Raw genomic sequence first — 14032 nt, 5'->3', positions numbered from 1 at the left:
TGGCAAGGAGCAATACCACTGGCTGCAGAAAGTATCCATTAAGGAATCCTAAGGAAAAAGGAACATTTTAAGAGTAGAAATAATAAAGGGAAACCCTGCCAAAGTACAATTGTCACAAACAAGGAGACTTACAGAAGCTGATCACAACAGTTTTGTTCTAAAATAGGAGGTACTGAGAGGAAAAGGGCATTTTCCAGCTTTTACAGGCATTTTAGTTATGCAAAAAGGAGGAAATGCATCATGAAACAAGTAAGAGTCTTCTAAATTATCCATCAAGACAGCGACCAAGATTGAGGTTTAGGCTGGATAGCAGGAAATATTTCTTCACTGAAAGAATTCTCAAACAGTGGAGTGGTCTGCCCAGGGCAGTCGTGGGGTCACTATCCCTGGAAGGCTCTGAGCAACCTGACGTAGTGATGTCCCTGCTGCCTGCAGCGGGTAGGACTAGAGGACCTTTGGAGGTCCCTTCCACATCAAACCATTCTGTGATTCCATGAATACTTCATAGATTTATCAGTCAGCTTGCACAGTGGCCTGTCAGTTTAGAATCTTTCAAGATACCACAACACAAACCATCCTTTTTTCCAATTCCTGACAAATTTCAGAGCATCTCTCTAACTCTTGTCCAATGCCATGTTCTCTGTAGCTGAATGTAACTTTTACCCTTTTGATTCCAGAATAGAATAGAATAGAATAGAATAGAATAGAATAGAATAGAATAGAATAGAATAGAATAGAATAGAATAGAATAAACCAGGTTGGAAAAGAACTTTGAGATCATTGAGTCCAACCTAGCACCCAACACTATCTGATCAACTAAACCATGGCACTAAGTGCCTCATCCAGTCCCTTCCTAAACACCTCTAGTGATGGTGACTCCACCACCTCCCTGGGCAGCACATTCCAATGGCCAATCTCTCTATGAAGAACTTCTTCCTAACATCCAGCCTAAACCTCCCCTGGTGCAGCTTGAGACTGTGTCCTCTTGTTCTGGTGCTGGCTTCCTGGGACACGAGACAAAGCCCCACCTGGCTACCTCCCTTTATAGACTGAAGACTGGGTAAGGAACCAGCATTCCCTCCAAAGTAGAGCTGAAGGGTACTTTAGGTGTATTTCTGTGTTAAACTGATTTAGGCTAAACTTAAGCAAGCTATTCTTAAAAGCAGCTGTGGGATCAGAATGCACAACCAAACCCCAAGACCAATTCTTCCAGAACTTCTCAAAAAGTTCTCTGCCCAGCTTTTGTTTTAAGTAAATCCAACAGATTCCAACTGAATAAAGTCTTACCAGATAGTATTTTAGACAACTTTAGCCATTACCAGACACTTGAACAGTCAAGATTTTGGTAGGAATGTGTCATTACGGAATTGCTAGGGTTGGAAGGGACCTCAAGGATCATCTAGTTCCAACCCCCCTGCCACGGGCAGGTGAACAATGCAGGTGAACAAACAAGGACTGGAGGTTGACAGCCTCTGTTTATTTAAGCTGTGAATTCTCACCTCAGTCAGAAAAAGCAGACTTTGTGTAAACACTTCTCTTGCTAGAAGAGAATATTCCTTTAACAGTTGTGTTCTCTTCCAAGCCATTGATCCAGTCACAGAGATCTGCTGTTGCCATCACTACTGTGGTCCACAGAGTGACAGGAAGCAGAGATTTAAGAAAACTAACCCAGCAGGGGCTGGTATCATGTTATCCATGAAAAGAATTGACTAGTGATTTCATCCAGACAGAAGATTGTATTGCAGCTCCCCTTCCAGCTGAGCCTGTCATAGAATCATAGAATCAATAAGGTTGGAAAGGACCTGAGAGATCATCAAGTCCAACCTGTCACCCAATACCTCATGACTACTAAACCATGGCACCAAGTGCCATGTCCAATCCCCTCTTGAACACCTCCAGGGATGGTGACTCCACCACCTCCCTGGGCAGCACATTCCAATGGCAAATTACTATTTCTGTGAAGAACTTTCTCCTCACCTCGAGCCTAAACTTCCCCTGGTGCAGCTTGAAACTGTGTCCTCTTGTTCTGGTGCTGGTTGCCTAGGAGAACAAGAGGACACAGTCCTCTACCAGAACAAGAGGACACAGTCTCAGGCTGCGCCAGGGGAGGTTCAGGTTGGATGTTAGGAAGGAGTTCTATACAGAGAGAGTGATTGCCCACTGGAATGGGCTGCCTGGGGAGGCGGTGGAGTCGCCGTCATTGAAGGTGTTCAGGAGGAGACTTGCTGGGGTGCTTGGTGCCATGGGTTAGCTGTTAGGGTGGACTGGATTGGTTGATGGGTTGGACATGATGATCTTGAAGGTCTCTTCCAACATGGTTTGGTTTATTCTAATAAAGGTTTATTCTAATAAAGAGACCAATCCCCACCTGGCTACAACCTCCCTTCAGGTAGTTTTACACAGCAAGAAGGTCTCCCTGAGCCTCCTCTATCCAGGCTAAACAACCCCAGCTCGCTCAGCCTCTCCTCCTCTAAAGATATGTTGAGGATACCATACAGAAGGACAATTAGATGCTTCAAGCAATTTTTCAACAGCCATCTGGATTTGGGAGACAAAACTGCCTAATAAACTTCAATGCTTGATGTATGTTCCACAATATTATAAAGCTACCTCAGATCCCTCCCTTAAAAATGGCATTTAACTGAAGCTTCCCTCAGAACACTCATGTTGGAGAACTTGAAGTGCACTGTGGTTTTAACTCCATCATTCCCTGAGGCTACCAAAAGTTACTGGCCTTCCAGTATCTGAAGGGGGCTACAAGAAAACTGGGGAGGGACTTTTTAGGGTGTCAAGGAGTGATAGGGCTGGGGGGAATGCAAAAAAGAACTAGAAATGGGGAGATTGAGATTGGATGTTAGGAAGGAGTTCTTCCCCATGAGTGTGGTGAGAGACTGGCACAGGTTGCCCAGGGAGGTGGTGGAAGCCTCATCCCTGGAGGTTTTGAAGGTCAGGCTCTAAGCAAGCTGATGTAGTATGAGGTGTCCCTGCCCATGGGAGGAGGGTTGGAACTGGATGATCCTTCAGGTCCCTTCCAACCCTAACAGTTCTATGATTCTATAAATCTACTGTGTGCTGCTCAGCTCTAAAGAGCACAGCAGAAGAGCAGCTGACAGGGTGTGCCAGACTTGCTATATGAAGTTCTTCCAGCTAAACAGTTACTAGAGATTGTTTTAACTTGGACAAACATCTAGGCTCCTCCCTGATAGAAAGCCAACAAAACTTTGCATAGTTTATATTCCTGCAGCCTCCCCACCCTTCATAGGTTGTTTTTTCCTTCCAAGTTACATAAAAACTTCAACGTAGGTAGGCTGGAGGAAAAACACTGTCTTGTAAATGCAGAACAATTGTTTGGGGTAGCATACACACACACACACACAGAGATACACGACACCAGAGGGTTGTTTTTACTGCTACAGTTAGATATTACACCAGGGAGGGACAAAATTAGTGCAGAATTCCTTCCCTCTGTGTTTTCTATGTGGCATACTTGCTTGAATATTTGTGACAGTGGTGTGGATAAACTGGGGGGATACAGGCTAATCACAGCAGAAGATCAAGCATCAGTTCTGATCTGGTCTTCTATTTAACTTGCTTTAAAAAAAGATTGTTTACAGATTAAAGTCTCAAACTGAAAATATTTAGAGACTGGGGCTGCATGAGTCATCTTCTTCCTTGTGAAGGCAATAATAAATCCTGCCTAATGACAGAGAAGCTTGATGTGACATTCCAATCAGCTCAGCAATTCCTGACATGCTGCTCTGCACTGAAAACTATTGGTTAGCACAGTCTTCAAAGGCTGAAAGTAGGATGAAAACAAAAGATTTGGCTACTACAGCCTGAAGTGCTATAAAAGGTAAGAGTTTAATCTGACATCCATCTACTCTGAGAGTCTGTAAACATGCCAGGCACTGGTCAAGCAGTTCTGGTTTTCTTCATTAGCTGATACAACTACTAAGAGCAGAGCTACACAGCAGTGGGCAGAAGAGCAGCAAGCAAGAAAACAATCCAGATGTTTTCTGCCCAGTAGGATTCAGGTTCAGCAATCCATAATGCAGTGAGTCAAGGTATTATAAATAGCACCTACTAGCACCATGAAAAACTAAGCAAGCTGCTCAGAATGAAGCCTGCCTCAAAGCAACACAGACTGGGTTTAACTGTTATGGTACAAGGAGAAAACTTCCCACCAGAGCTAGCAATAAGGGGATACTCAGCCAGGGCTTCTGTGCACAGTTGGTATACTTCAAATTGAAGGACTAGTTACCATGCAATATGGTTTAGTGTATCCTTACTTGCAGCTTTACATCACAGGGAAGATAGCACCAAACCCTGCTACAGTCCTCACTTGGATCAAGAGCAAACAAACTGCTTCCAAAGACTGCACAACATTCAAGCATTTTAACCTGGCATCAGACTCGATGCAAGCATCTGCCGTGTTCTGGGCAGATTACTGCACTCAAATATGCTGAAGGAAGCTGCTGCCAGCTCTTGAAACATACAAACCCACCCAGCCCCTGGAATTCTGGTGAAGGAATAAAGCACTACAGAGCCACCATCCCCTTCTGAACACGGGAGGGTGGAGTCAGCAATCTAACAGTAATTCACAGGAAGGAGTTTTTAGGGTGTCAGGTAAGGACAGGACTAGGGGGAAGGGAACAAAATTGGATAATAGGAACAAGTTCTTCCCCATGGGGGTGGTGAGACACTGGCACAGGTTGCCCAGGGAGGTGGTGGAAGCCTCATCCCCAGAGGTTTTGAAGGCCAGGCTGGATGTGACTGTGAGCAACCTGATCCAGTGTGAGGTGTGCCTGTCCTTGGCAGGGGGGCTGGAACTGGCTGATCCTTGAGGTCCCTTCCAACCTGAATGATTCTATGGTTCTATGCCTCCAAGGAAAAGGCTACACATTTCAACCAAGAATAAGTTTATAAAGCTTCTTCTCTGAATGGGGCATGACACAGCTTCCAACACACAGCTCTGCAACCAATAGTTTTACACTTCAGACTTATTGCACCCTATTAATTACAGCGAAATTACATCTGACTAAATAAAGAGATTTGATGCCATCCTCTTCCCAGAGTTTTCTATGGTTTTGCTTGGCTTAGGATTTATCCTTTCTTGTTTTTCAAGATAGTCTCATCTGGTACTTGGAAATCTTTCCAAGGAGTCCATATGTACTTGAGGTGGAAGGAAAAGCAACTCCAAAAGCTCAATTTTGAATAAAACTGAAGGCCACATTAGTAACACAAATTCCCTAGACAGACACATCATTTTCACATCATTAGTCACAGAATAGTTTAGGTCAAAGGGGACCTCCAAAGGACATCTAGTCCAAGCCTCCTGCACTCAGCAGGGACATCCTCCACTAGATCAGGTTGACCCTGACTATGAATAGCTCCAGGGATGAGGTCTCAACTCCCTCCATGGGCAATGTGTTCCAGTGTTCCACCACCCTCATGGCAAAGAACTTGTTCCTAACATCCAATCTAAATCTAACCTTTTTTCATTTCAAACCACTGCCCCTCACCCTGTCACTGCAGGCCTTTGCTAACAGTCCCTCTGCAGCCTTCTTGTAGCCCCCTCCAGGTACTGGCAGGCTGCTATTAGATCTCCTTGGAGCCTTCTCTTCTCCAGGCTGAACAACTCCAGTTCCCTCAGCCTGTCCTCATAGTAATTTTCACAGCCCTTCCCTGGACCTGGTCCAAGCTCTTCCTCTGCCAAGGTGCTGTATAATAATGAACTGTTAAGTTTTGTCAATTCTATTCTGCAAAAGGAAAGAAAGAAAAGAAAAAAAATGGGAAGGGGAACCAAATCACTAAGCAGCAGTCACACAACTTCAGCACTTTCAGCACTGTACTCAGCACTGCTTAGGCCACAGCTTGAGTACTGTGTCCAGTTCTGGGCACCTCAGTTTAGGAAGGACATTGAGACACTTGAATGTGTCCAGAGAAGGGCAATGAGGCTGGGGAGGGGTTTGGAGCACAGCCCTGTGAGGAGAGGCTGAGGGAGCTGGGGTTGCTTAGCCTGGAAAAGAGGAGGCTCAGGGGAGACCTTCTTGCTCTCTACAACTACCTGAAGGGAGGTTGTAGCCAGGTGGGGGCTGGTCTCTTCTCCCAGGCAACCAGCACCACAACAAAAGGACACAGTCTCAAGCTGCACCAGGGGAGGTGGGAGGTTTAGGCTGGATGCTAGGAAGAAATTATTCCCAGAAAGAGAGATTGGCCTTTGGAATGTGCTGCCCTGGGAGGTGGTCGAGTCACCATCATTGGAGGTGTTTAAGAAGAGCCTGGATGGGACACTGGGTGCCATGGTTTAGTTGATCAGATGGTGTTGGGTGATAGGAAAACCTCCACTCCTTGGTGGATACGGAGGGGAACATTGTAACCAAGGATAAGGAAAAGGCAGAGATACTTAACACCTTCTTTGCCTCAATTTTTACTAGAAGGGCAGAACGTCTTCCTGACAGCTGGCCTCCAGAGCTAGCAGAAGGAGCCAGGGAGCTGCACAGTTTCCCTATGTTCCATGAGGCGGTAGTTGGAACTCTCCTTAGCAGCTTGGATCCCCACAAGTCCATGGGACCAGATGGGATTCATCCTAGGGTGCTGAGAGAGCTGGCAGATGAGCTGGCCAAGCCACTCTCCATAATTTTCCAGCAGTCCTGGCTCACTGGCGAGGTCCCAGAGGACTGGAAGCTGGCCAACGTGGTGCCCATCCATAAGAAGGGCCGGTTGGATGAGCCAGGGAATTACAGGCCTGTCAGCCTGACCTCAGTGCCAGGCAAGATCATGGAACAGGTCATCCTGAGTTCAATAACACAACACTTACAGGATGGCCAAGGGATCAGGCCTAGCCAGCATGGATTTAGGAAGGGCAGGTCCTGCCTGACCAACCTGATCTCCTTCTATGATCAGGTGACCCGCCTGGTGGATGTGGGGAGGCCTGTTGATGTAGTCTACCTGGACCTCAGCAAGGCCTTTGACACCGTCCCCCATAGCAAACTGCTGGCCAAGCTGTCAGCCCATGGCTTGGATGGGAGCACACTGCGATGGGTTAGGAACTGGCTGGAGGGCCGAGCCCAGAGAGTGGTGGTGAATGGTGCCACATCCAGCTGGCAACCAGTCACTAGTGGTGTGCCCCAAGGATCAGTGCTGGGCCCTGTGCTCTTTAACATCTTTATTGATGATCTGGATGAGGGCATTGAGTCCATCATCAGTAAATTTGCTGACGACACCAAGCTGGGGGCAAGAGTTGATCTGCTGGAGGGTAGAGAGGCTCTGCAGAGAGACCTGGACAGGCTGGACAGATGGGCAGAATCCAACGGCATGAGATTTAACACATCCAAGTGCCGGGTTCTGCACATTGGCCACAACAACCCCATGCAGTGCTACAGGCTGGGGTCAGAGTGGCTAGAGAGCAGCCAGGCAGAGAGGGATCTGGGGGTGCTGGTTGATGGTAGGCTTAACATGAGCCTGCAGTGTGCCCAGGCAGCCAAGAGGGCCAATGGCATCCTGGCCTGCATCAAGAACAGTGTGGCCAGCAGGAGCAGGGAGGTCATTCTGCCCCTGTACACTGCACTGGTTAGGCCACACCTCGAGTACTGTGTCCAGTTCTGGGCCCCTCAGTTTAGGAAGGAGGTTGACTTGCTGGAACGAGTCCAGAGAAGAGCAACAAAGTTGGTGAGGGGTTTGGAACACAAGCCCTATGAGGAGAGGCTGAGGGAGCTGGGGCTGCTTAGCCTGGAGAAGAGGAGACTTAGGGGTGACCTTATCACTCTCTACAACTACCTGAAGGGAGGTTGTAGACAGGCTGATGATGGTCTCTTCTCCCAGGCACCCAGTACCAGAACAAGAGGACACAGTCTCAAGCTGCGCCAGGGGAGGTTCAGGTTGGATGTTAGGAAGAAGTTCTATACAGAAAGAGTGATTGCGCTATGGAATGGGTTGCCCGGGGAGGTGGTGGAGTCGCCGTCATTGAAGGTGTTCAGAAGGAGACTTGACGGGGTGCTTGGTGCCATGGGTTAGCTGTTTGGGTGGGTTGGATTGGTTGATGGGTTGGACACGATGATCTTGAAGGTCTCTTCCAACCTGGTTTGGTTTATTCTAATAAAGGTTTTTATTCTAATAAAGGTTGTACTCAATGAGCTCAAAGGTCTTTTCCAACCTGGTTAATTCTGTATCAAAATATTTGCTGTATGCAAATAGAATAGAATAGAATAGAATAGAATAGAATAGAATAGAATAGAATAGAATAGGTGAGACCAGGTTGGAAGAGACCTTCAAGATCATCATGTCCAACCCATCAACCAATCCAACCCACCTAAACAGCTAACCCATGGCACCAAGCACCCCAGCAAGTCTCCTCCTGAACACCTCCAATGATGGTGACTCCACCACCTCCCCGGGCAGCCCATTCCAATGGGCAATCACTCTCTCTGTAGAGAACTTCTTCCTAACATCCAACCTGAACCTCCCCTGGCGCAGCCTGGGACTGTGTCCTCTTGTTCTGGTGCTGGCTGCCTGGGAGAAGAGACCAACCTCTGCCTGTCTACAACCTCCCTTCAGGTAGTTGTAGAGAGCAATAAGGCCACCCCTGAGTCTCCTCTTCTCCAGGCTAAGCAACCCCAGCTCCCTCAGTTCAGATCCAATCAGATCCAACAGTGTGTTGGAAGGATGCAGAGGAGCACACATACATTGCATCCCCACTTGAGGAGCAGAAAAAAGCCCCAACACACTCATCTTAGGCTGGATGCTTGCAAATGCACAATTCTGTGTCTTTGCTATAAGGAGACTCCCTCCTACACAAACTCCTTGTGAAAGAGGACTGGTTATATTAAGCTGAGCATCTCAGAGTCAGCAGGGATCAGAGCATCAACATATATGAAGGGGAGTGTTCTGAATGTTATCAATAAATATAGCCTACCCACCACGGAATTCCATCATTTCCCTTCTTCTATTTCAAGAGACACAAAATGATCAATGGTGAAGAAGAGAAGGCTAATTGGGCTGCAGCTCCTCTGAAAATCAATTAAAAATTCAATATATAATAAAATGCAAATTAAAAAATTCACTATAAAATAAAAAAACAATAGAAAATAGAAGTTAAAAAATCAATACAGAAGAAAATAAATAAAAAATCAATAGAAAATAAAATAAATTGCAATAGAAAATAAAATTTTATAAAAATCAATAGAAAATGAAATAAAAAATAAAAATACAGTAAAGTAAAAATTTAATATCAAATAAAATAAAAAATAAAATTTCAAGATGGTAAAAAATAAAAAATAAAAAAATCAATATAAAAAAGTAAAAAATAAAAAATTCAATATAAATTAAAAAAATTAAACATAAATATAAAAGAAAGTAAAAAAATTAAAAATCAATACAAGGTAAAAATTAAAAAATCAATAAAAAGTCAAATAAAAAAGTCACAATAACATATAAAAAAAATAAATTAAATTAAAAATAAAAATAAAATATAAAAAATAGAAAATAAAATAAAAAATTCAAAATACAATATAAAAAACAATATAAAATCAAATAAGAATTAAAAGTAAAATAGAAAAAATCAATATAAAACAGAATAAAAATCCAAAATAAAATAGAAAATAATCAATATAAAATGAAATAAAGAATTCAAAATACAATAGAAAAATCAATATAAAATGAAACAAAAATGGAAAATAAAATAGAAAAAATCAATATAAAATCAAATAAAAAATTAAAAATAAAATAGCAAAAATAAAATAAAATAAAAATTGAAAATCAAATAGAAAAAAACAATATAACATAAATAAAAATTCAAAATGAAATAGAAAAAATCAATATAAAATGAAATAAAACTTGAAAATAAAATAGAAAAAATTCAATATAAAAGGAAATAAAAAACTCAAAATAAAATAGAAAAAATCAATATAAAATCAAATTAAAATGTCAAAATAAAATAGAAAAAAAATAGAAAATGAAATAAAAATTCAAAATAGAAAAAATCAATATAAAATGAAATAAAAATTGAAAATAAAATAGCAAAAATCAATATAAAATCAAATAAAAAATCAAAATAAAATAGAAAAAAACAGTAACAAATCAAATAAAAAATTCAAAATAGAAAAAAATCAATATAAAATGAAATTAAAAATTCAAAATAAAATAGAAAAAAATCAATATAAATTCAAATACAATAAAAATTAAAAACCTCAATATAAAATATAATAAAAACGAAAATAAAAACTAAAAATTGAAACAAAAATAGAAAATAAAACAGAAAAGAAAATAGAAAGTACTATTTTAACACACACATCCCCAAACTAGGTGAAACTAAACAGAAGGGATCTGTCAGAGCATCACCGAATCACAGAATCACTCAGGTTGGAAAGGACCTCTAAAGATCATCTAATCCAACCCCCCTGCAGTGAGCAGGGACATCTTATCCTAAAGCAAACCCAGCCAGCTTCATTGCCATTCCCAATGCCAATGGCATCCTGGCCTGCATCAGGAACAGTGTGGCCAGCAGGAGCAGGGAGGTCATTCTCCCCCTGTACGCTGCACTGGTTAGGCCACACCTCGAGTACTGTGTCCAGTTCTGGGCTCCTCAGTTTAGAAAGAAGGTTGACTTGCTGGAGCATGTCCAGAGAAGGGCAACAAAGTTGGTGAGGCGTTTGGAACACAGCCCTGTGAGGAGAGACTGAGGGAGCTGGGATTGCTTAGCCTGGAGAAGAGGAGACTCAGGGGTGACCTTATTGCTCTCTACAACTACCTGAAGGGGGGTTCTAGACAGGCAGAGGTTGGTCTCTTCTCCCAGGCAGCCAGCACCAGAACAAGAGGACACATAACCTCTGAGGGAAAAAGTTGCCCTCTGAGTTTTACACCACTTCAGCTTTGCAGTTGAACTCAAGCTCTTCAGTAGAGGGCCCAGAAAGAGCAATGCAGCTAAGCTCAGGGTGTTGTGGCACGCAGGAATGAAGGTTCAAAAAGGAACCATCTGGTTCATTCAGTTCACTGCAACTGCAATGGAGTTTTAGCCCTGAAAGGTCAACGGCACTTCCATATGTACAACCTGGAATGCTTCCAATGTGCTGCAACAAATGTAAAGTATTAGCAGTTACTTTCCAAATGTAATGATAGGGGGAGGGAGGAAATAACACAGCCAGAACTGTGCACAAGCAAGAGGGAGAAGGAGAGAGAGAGACCACCAATGTCCTACATTTCTGAAGTGACCTTTCAAGTGTTTTCTGCTTAATTCAGAATTCTAACTAAGGCTAAGAACTATTTTAAACAATTATGCTTCAATTACATAAGACAATGCTGACTAAATTAAAACTGAGCTCTGATCCAATAGCTGTCACTAGGTCTGCAAGTGTGGAGGAGGTGATAAATATCCACTTTCAGCTCTGAATGTCGTCTTTTTTTTTGTGTGTGTTAAATCCTCTTCTACATTAAAAAAAAATAAAAATTGAAAAAAAAAAAAGTCAGTTTTCATCTTCTCTGTTCTGCCTACAGCTACCCCACCTCTGTGTTTCCCATCTGTCTACTCCTTTCTTCAACTGAGTAACACCCACCAGATCTCTCTTGGCTCGCCTCGCCAATCTAACTTGGCCAGTCCCCTCATCACAGCAGGCTAAAAGGTTGCAAGCAACCCCCCTGGTGACTCTGCCACCATGAAAATGAGCAGGGGGCTGGAACACTTCTGCTAGGAGGACAGCCTGAGGGTGTTCAGCCTGCAGAAGAATACATAGAATACATATAATAAACCAGGTTAGAAGAGACCTGCAAGATCATCGCGTCCAACCCATCAACCAATCCAACCCACCTAAACAACTAACCCATGGCACCAAGCACCCCAGCAAGTCTCCTCCTGAACACCTCCAATGATGGTGACTCCACCACCTCCCCAGGCAGCCCATTCCAATGGGCAATCACTCTCTCTGTATAGAACTTCTTCCTAACATCCAACCTAAACCTCCCCTGGTGCAGTCTCAGACTGTGTCCTCTTGTTCTGGTACTGGCTGCCTGGGAGAGGAGACCAACCTCTACCTGTCTACAACCTCCCTTCAGGTAGTTGTAGAGAGCAATAAGGTCACCTCTGAGTCTCCTCTTCTCCAGGCTAAGCAATCCCAGCTCCCTCAGTCTTTCCTCATAGGGGTTGTGTTCCAAACTGGACACAGTACTCAAGGTGTGGCTTCTACAGACCCAACATCACCTCTACATCCAAAGCTGCAGCACCTTTCCTCCACAAACTGTCTTGGGGGGTGAGGGGTGTGGTAATACAATTCCTTTCCTCTTCTCTCTCCCCCTCTCGATTTTCTCTCTCTCCCCTTCTGATCCATCCATTTTATTTGTGTATTAAACAGCTTGGAGGGCTGTTGATATTTTGGCCTCATTTGTGCTTGTAATTTCATACCATGGGAATATTCACAAGAACTGAGGCTCTTTCCCTCTCTGGACTAAGACAGAGAGTTAGTGCTCTTATCTCAAGGTTAGGCTGATAAGGTCCTCCCCGCTGAGCAGAGCAGAGAGCAGCCTCAACAGCCAGAAGAGAGAGAAAGGAATGAAGTGGGATGGGAGATATTGTGAGGGGTAGATCTCACATCCAGCCAATGAAATTCATTTAGAATACTCTCTTGTTTTCCTTTTTACACCCAACTGTGGATTTGTTTACATCTCTCCACTCTTCTGCTCGAAAATCTGCAGCTGACTTTTAAAAGCACAGCCTGAAACTGCCACATCCCTGCAGCTATGCTGTGAGAGAACATCTAATTCTGCTCAAATGATGACTCCACCTGTTCAATTTATTATATGGCAGCAACAGGCTGGATGTTAGGAAGAAGTTCTATACAGAGAGAGTGATTGCCCATTGGAATGGGCTGCCTGGGGAGGTGGTGGAGTCACCATCATTGGAGGTGTTCAGGAGGAGACTTGCTGGGGTGCTTGGTGCCATGGGTTAGTTGTTTAGGTGGGGTTGGATTGGTTGATGGGTTGGACGCGATGATCTTGAAGGTCTCTTCTAACCTGGTCTGGTCTATTCTATTCTATTCTATTCTATTCTATTCTATTCTATTCTATTCTATTCCATTCCATTCCATTCCATTCCATTCCATTCCATCCCATCCCATCCCATCCCATCCCATCCCATTCCTATTAACAGCCTTGAGCACCTAGTTTCTCAAGCTTTAAGACTGAAGTGCCATAATTCTTTGCTTCCATTACTAAGATTCCAGTCCCCCAGCTCCCTGTGGCTACAGATAACATCTAATCAGTTAAGCAAAGGCAAACCAAACCAGGTAACTGGATGTCAAAAAAACCAAACCTTTCAGCTTACCTGACAAGCAGATGTATGTTAAATATTCACCCTGACCCCCAGTAGCTAGGAAAGGAATCTTTTTTTTTGTTCTTCTTTTCACTTGGACAGCTCCCAGCATCCGTTCATCATGTGGGGCAAAAATTTCTTTGCTGATTGCAGATTTGGCATTCATGGTAGATCAGAGGTCCAGCAGACTGTTGCCCTCTAAAAATCAAATGATGGAAAAAGAAATACATTAGAAACTCCTAGGTTATGTAAAGCCCAGTTACCTTAGGCAGGCATTGGCAGCTCTGACCTTCAACAAAAAAAGAAGGTTTTTTATAATGATTTGGAAGAATATCTAGGATAATTTCATGCTCTCAGAGGCAGAATTTTCAGAGGATCTAAGAGGCTTCACTGAAGCTGTTCTCCATGCTTCTTAGCTCATATGAGGCAGAAGCTGTCCATACTAGCACTCCAGAATGATGCAAAATCTTCTCAGAGACACCCTGTAACTCCATGCTGTGTAAAAGCTTCAGTTAATTCCCTCTCTGGTAAGTGAGGGTGAAGTCACCTGTCCCACATAGAGAGGCAAAGCACTGCAAGGGCAGGGAGAAGGAACAGTGTGGCTCTTCTGGCAGACGAGGAGTCACATTCCCAGAAGGTACAGAAAGCTCCAGACTTGGTACAAGTGCTCCTTCAGGAACACTGCCCTTGCTGACAGCACTTGATTAAACAGCTTCTGCACCTCAGGCAGCTTTA

The 14032-nt window shown here is 43.6% G+C and overlaps 1 protein-coding gene across 1 annotated transcript in view; it reads right to left on the bottom strand.

The window, feature by feature from the left end:
• The window catches only part of STXBP6 (syntaxin binding protein 6), a 59767-nt gene extending 46276 nt beyond the window's left edge, over nt 1-13491 (bottom strand). The window contains 1 exon segment of the mRNA XM_068170939.1: nt 13310-13491. Within this exon segment, the coding sequence (XP_068027040.1) occupies nt 13310-13463 (154 nt within the window). The 5' untranslated portion in view covers nt 13464-13491.
• Nucleotides 13492-14032: the final 541 nt, after the last annotated feature.

The sequence above is a fragment of the Melanerpes formicivorus genome, unplaced genomic scaffold (assembly GCF_026170545.1).
Source record: "Melanerpes formicivorus ecotype bairdi unplaced genomic scaffold, bMelFor1.0.p_v2 SCAF_883, whole genome shotgun sequence".
Lineage (NCBI taxonomy): Eukaryota > Metazoa > Chordata > Aves > Piciformes > Picidae > Melanerpes > Melanerpes formicivorus.
The sequence above is the reverse complement of the archived record's forward strand: the minus strand, read 5'-3'. Positions and strand labels throughout refer to the sequence as shown.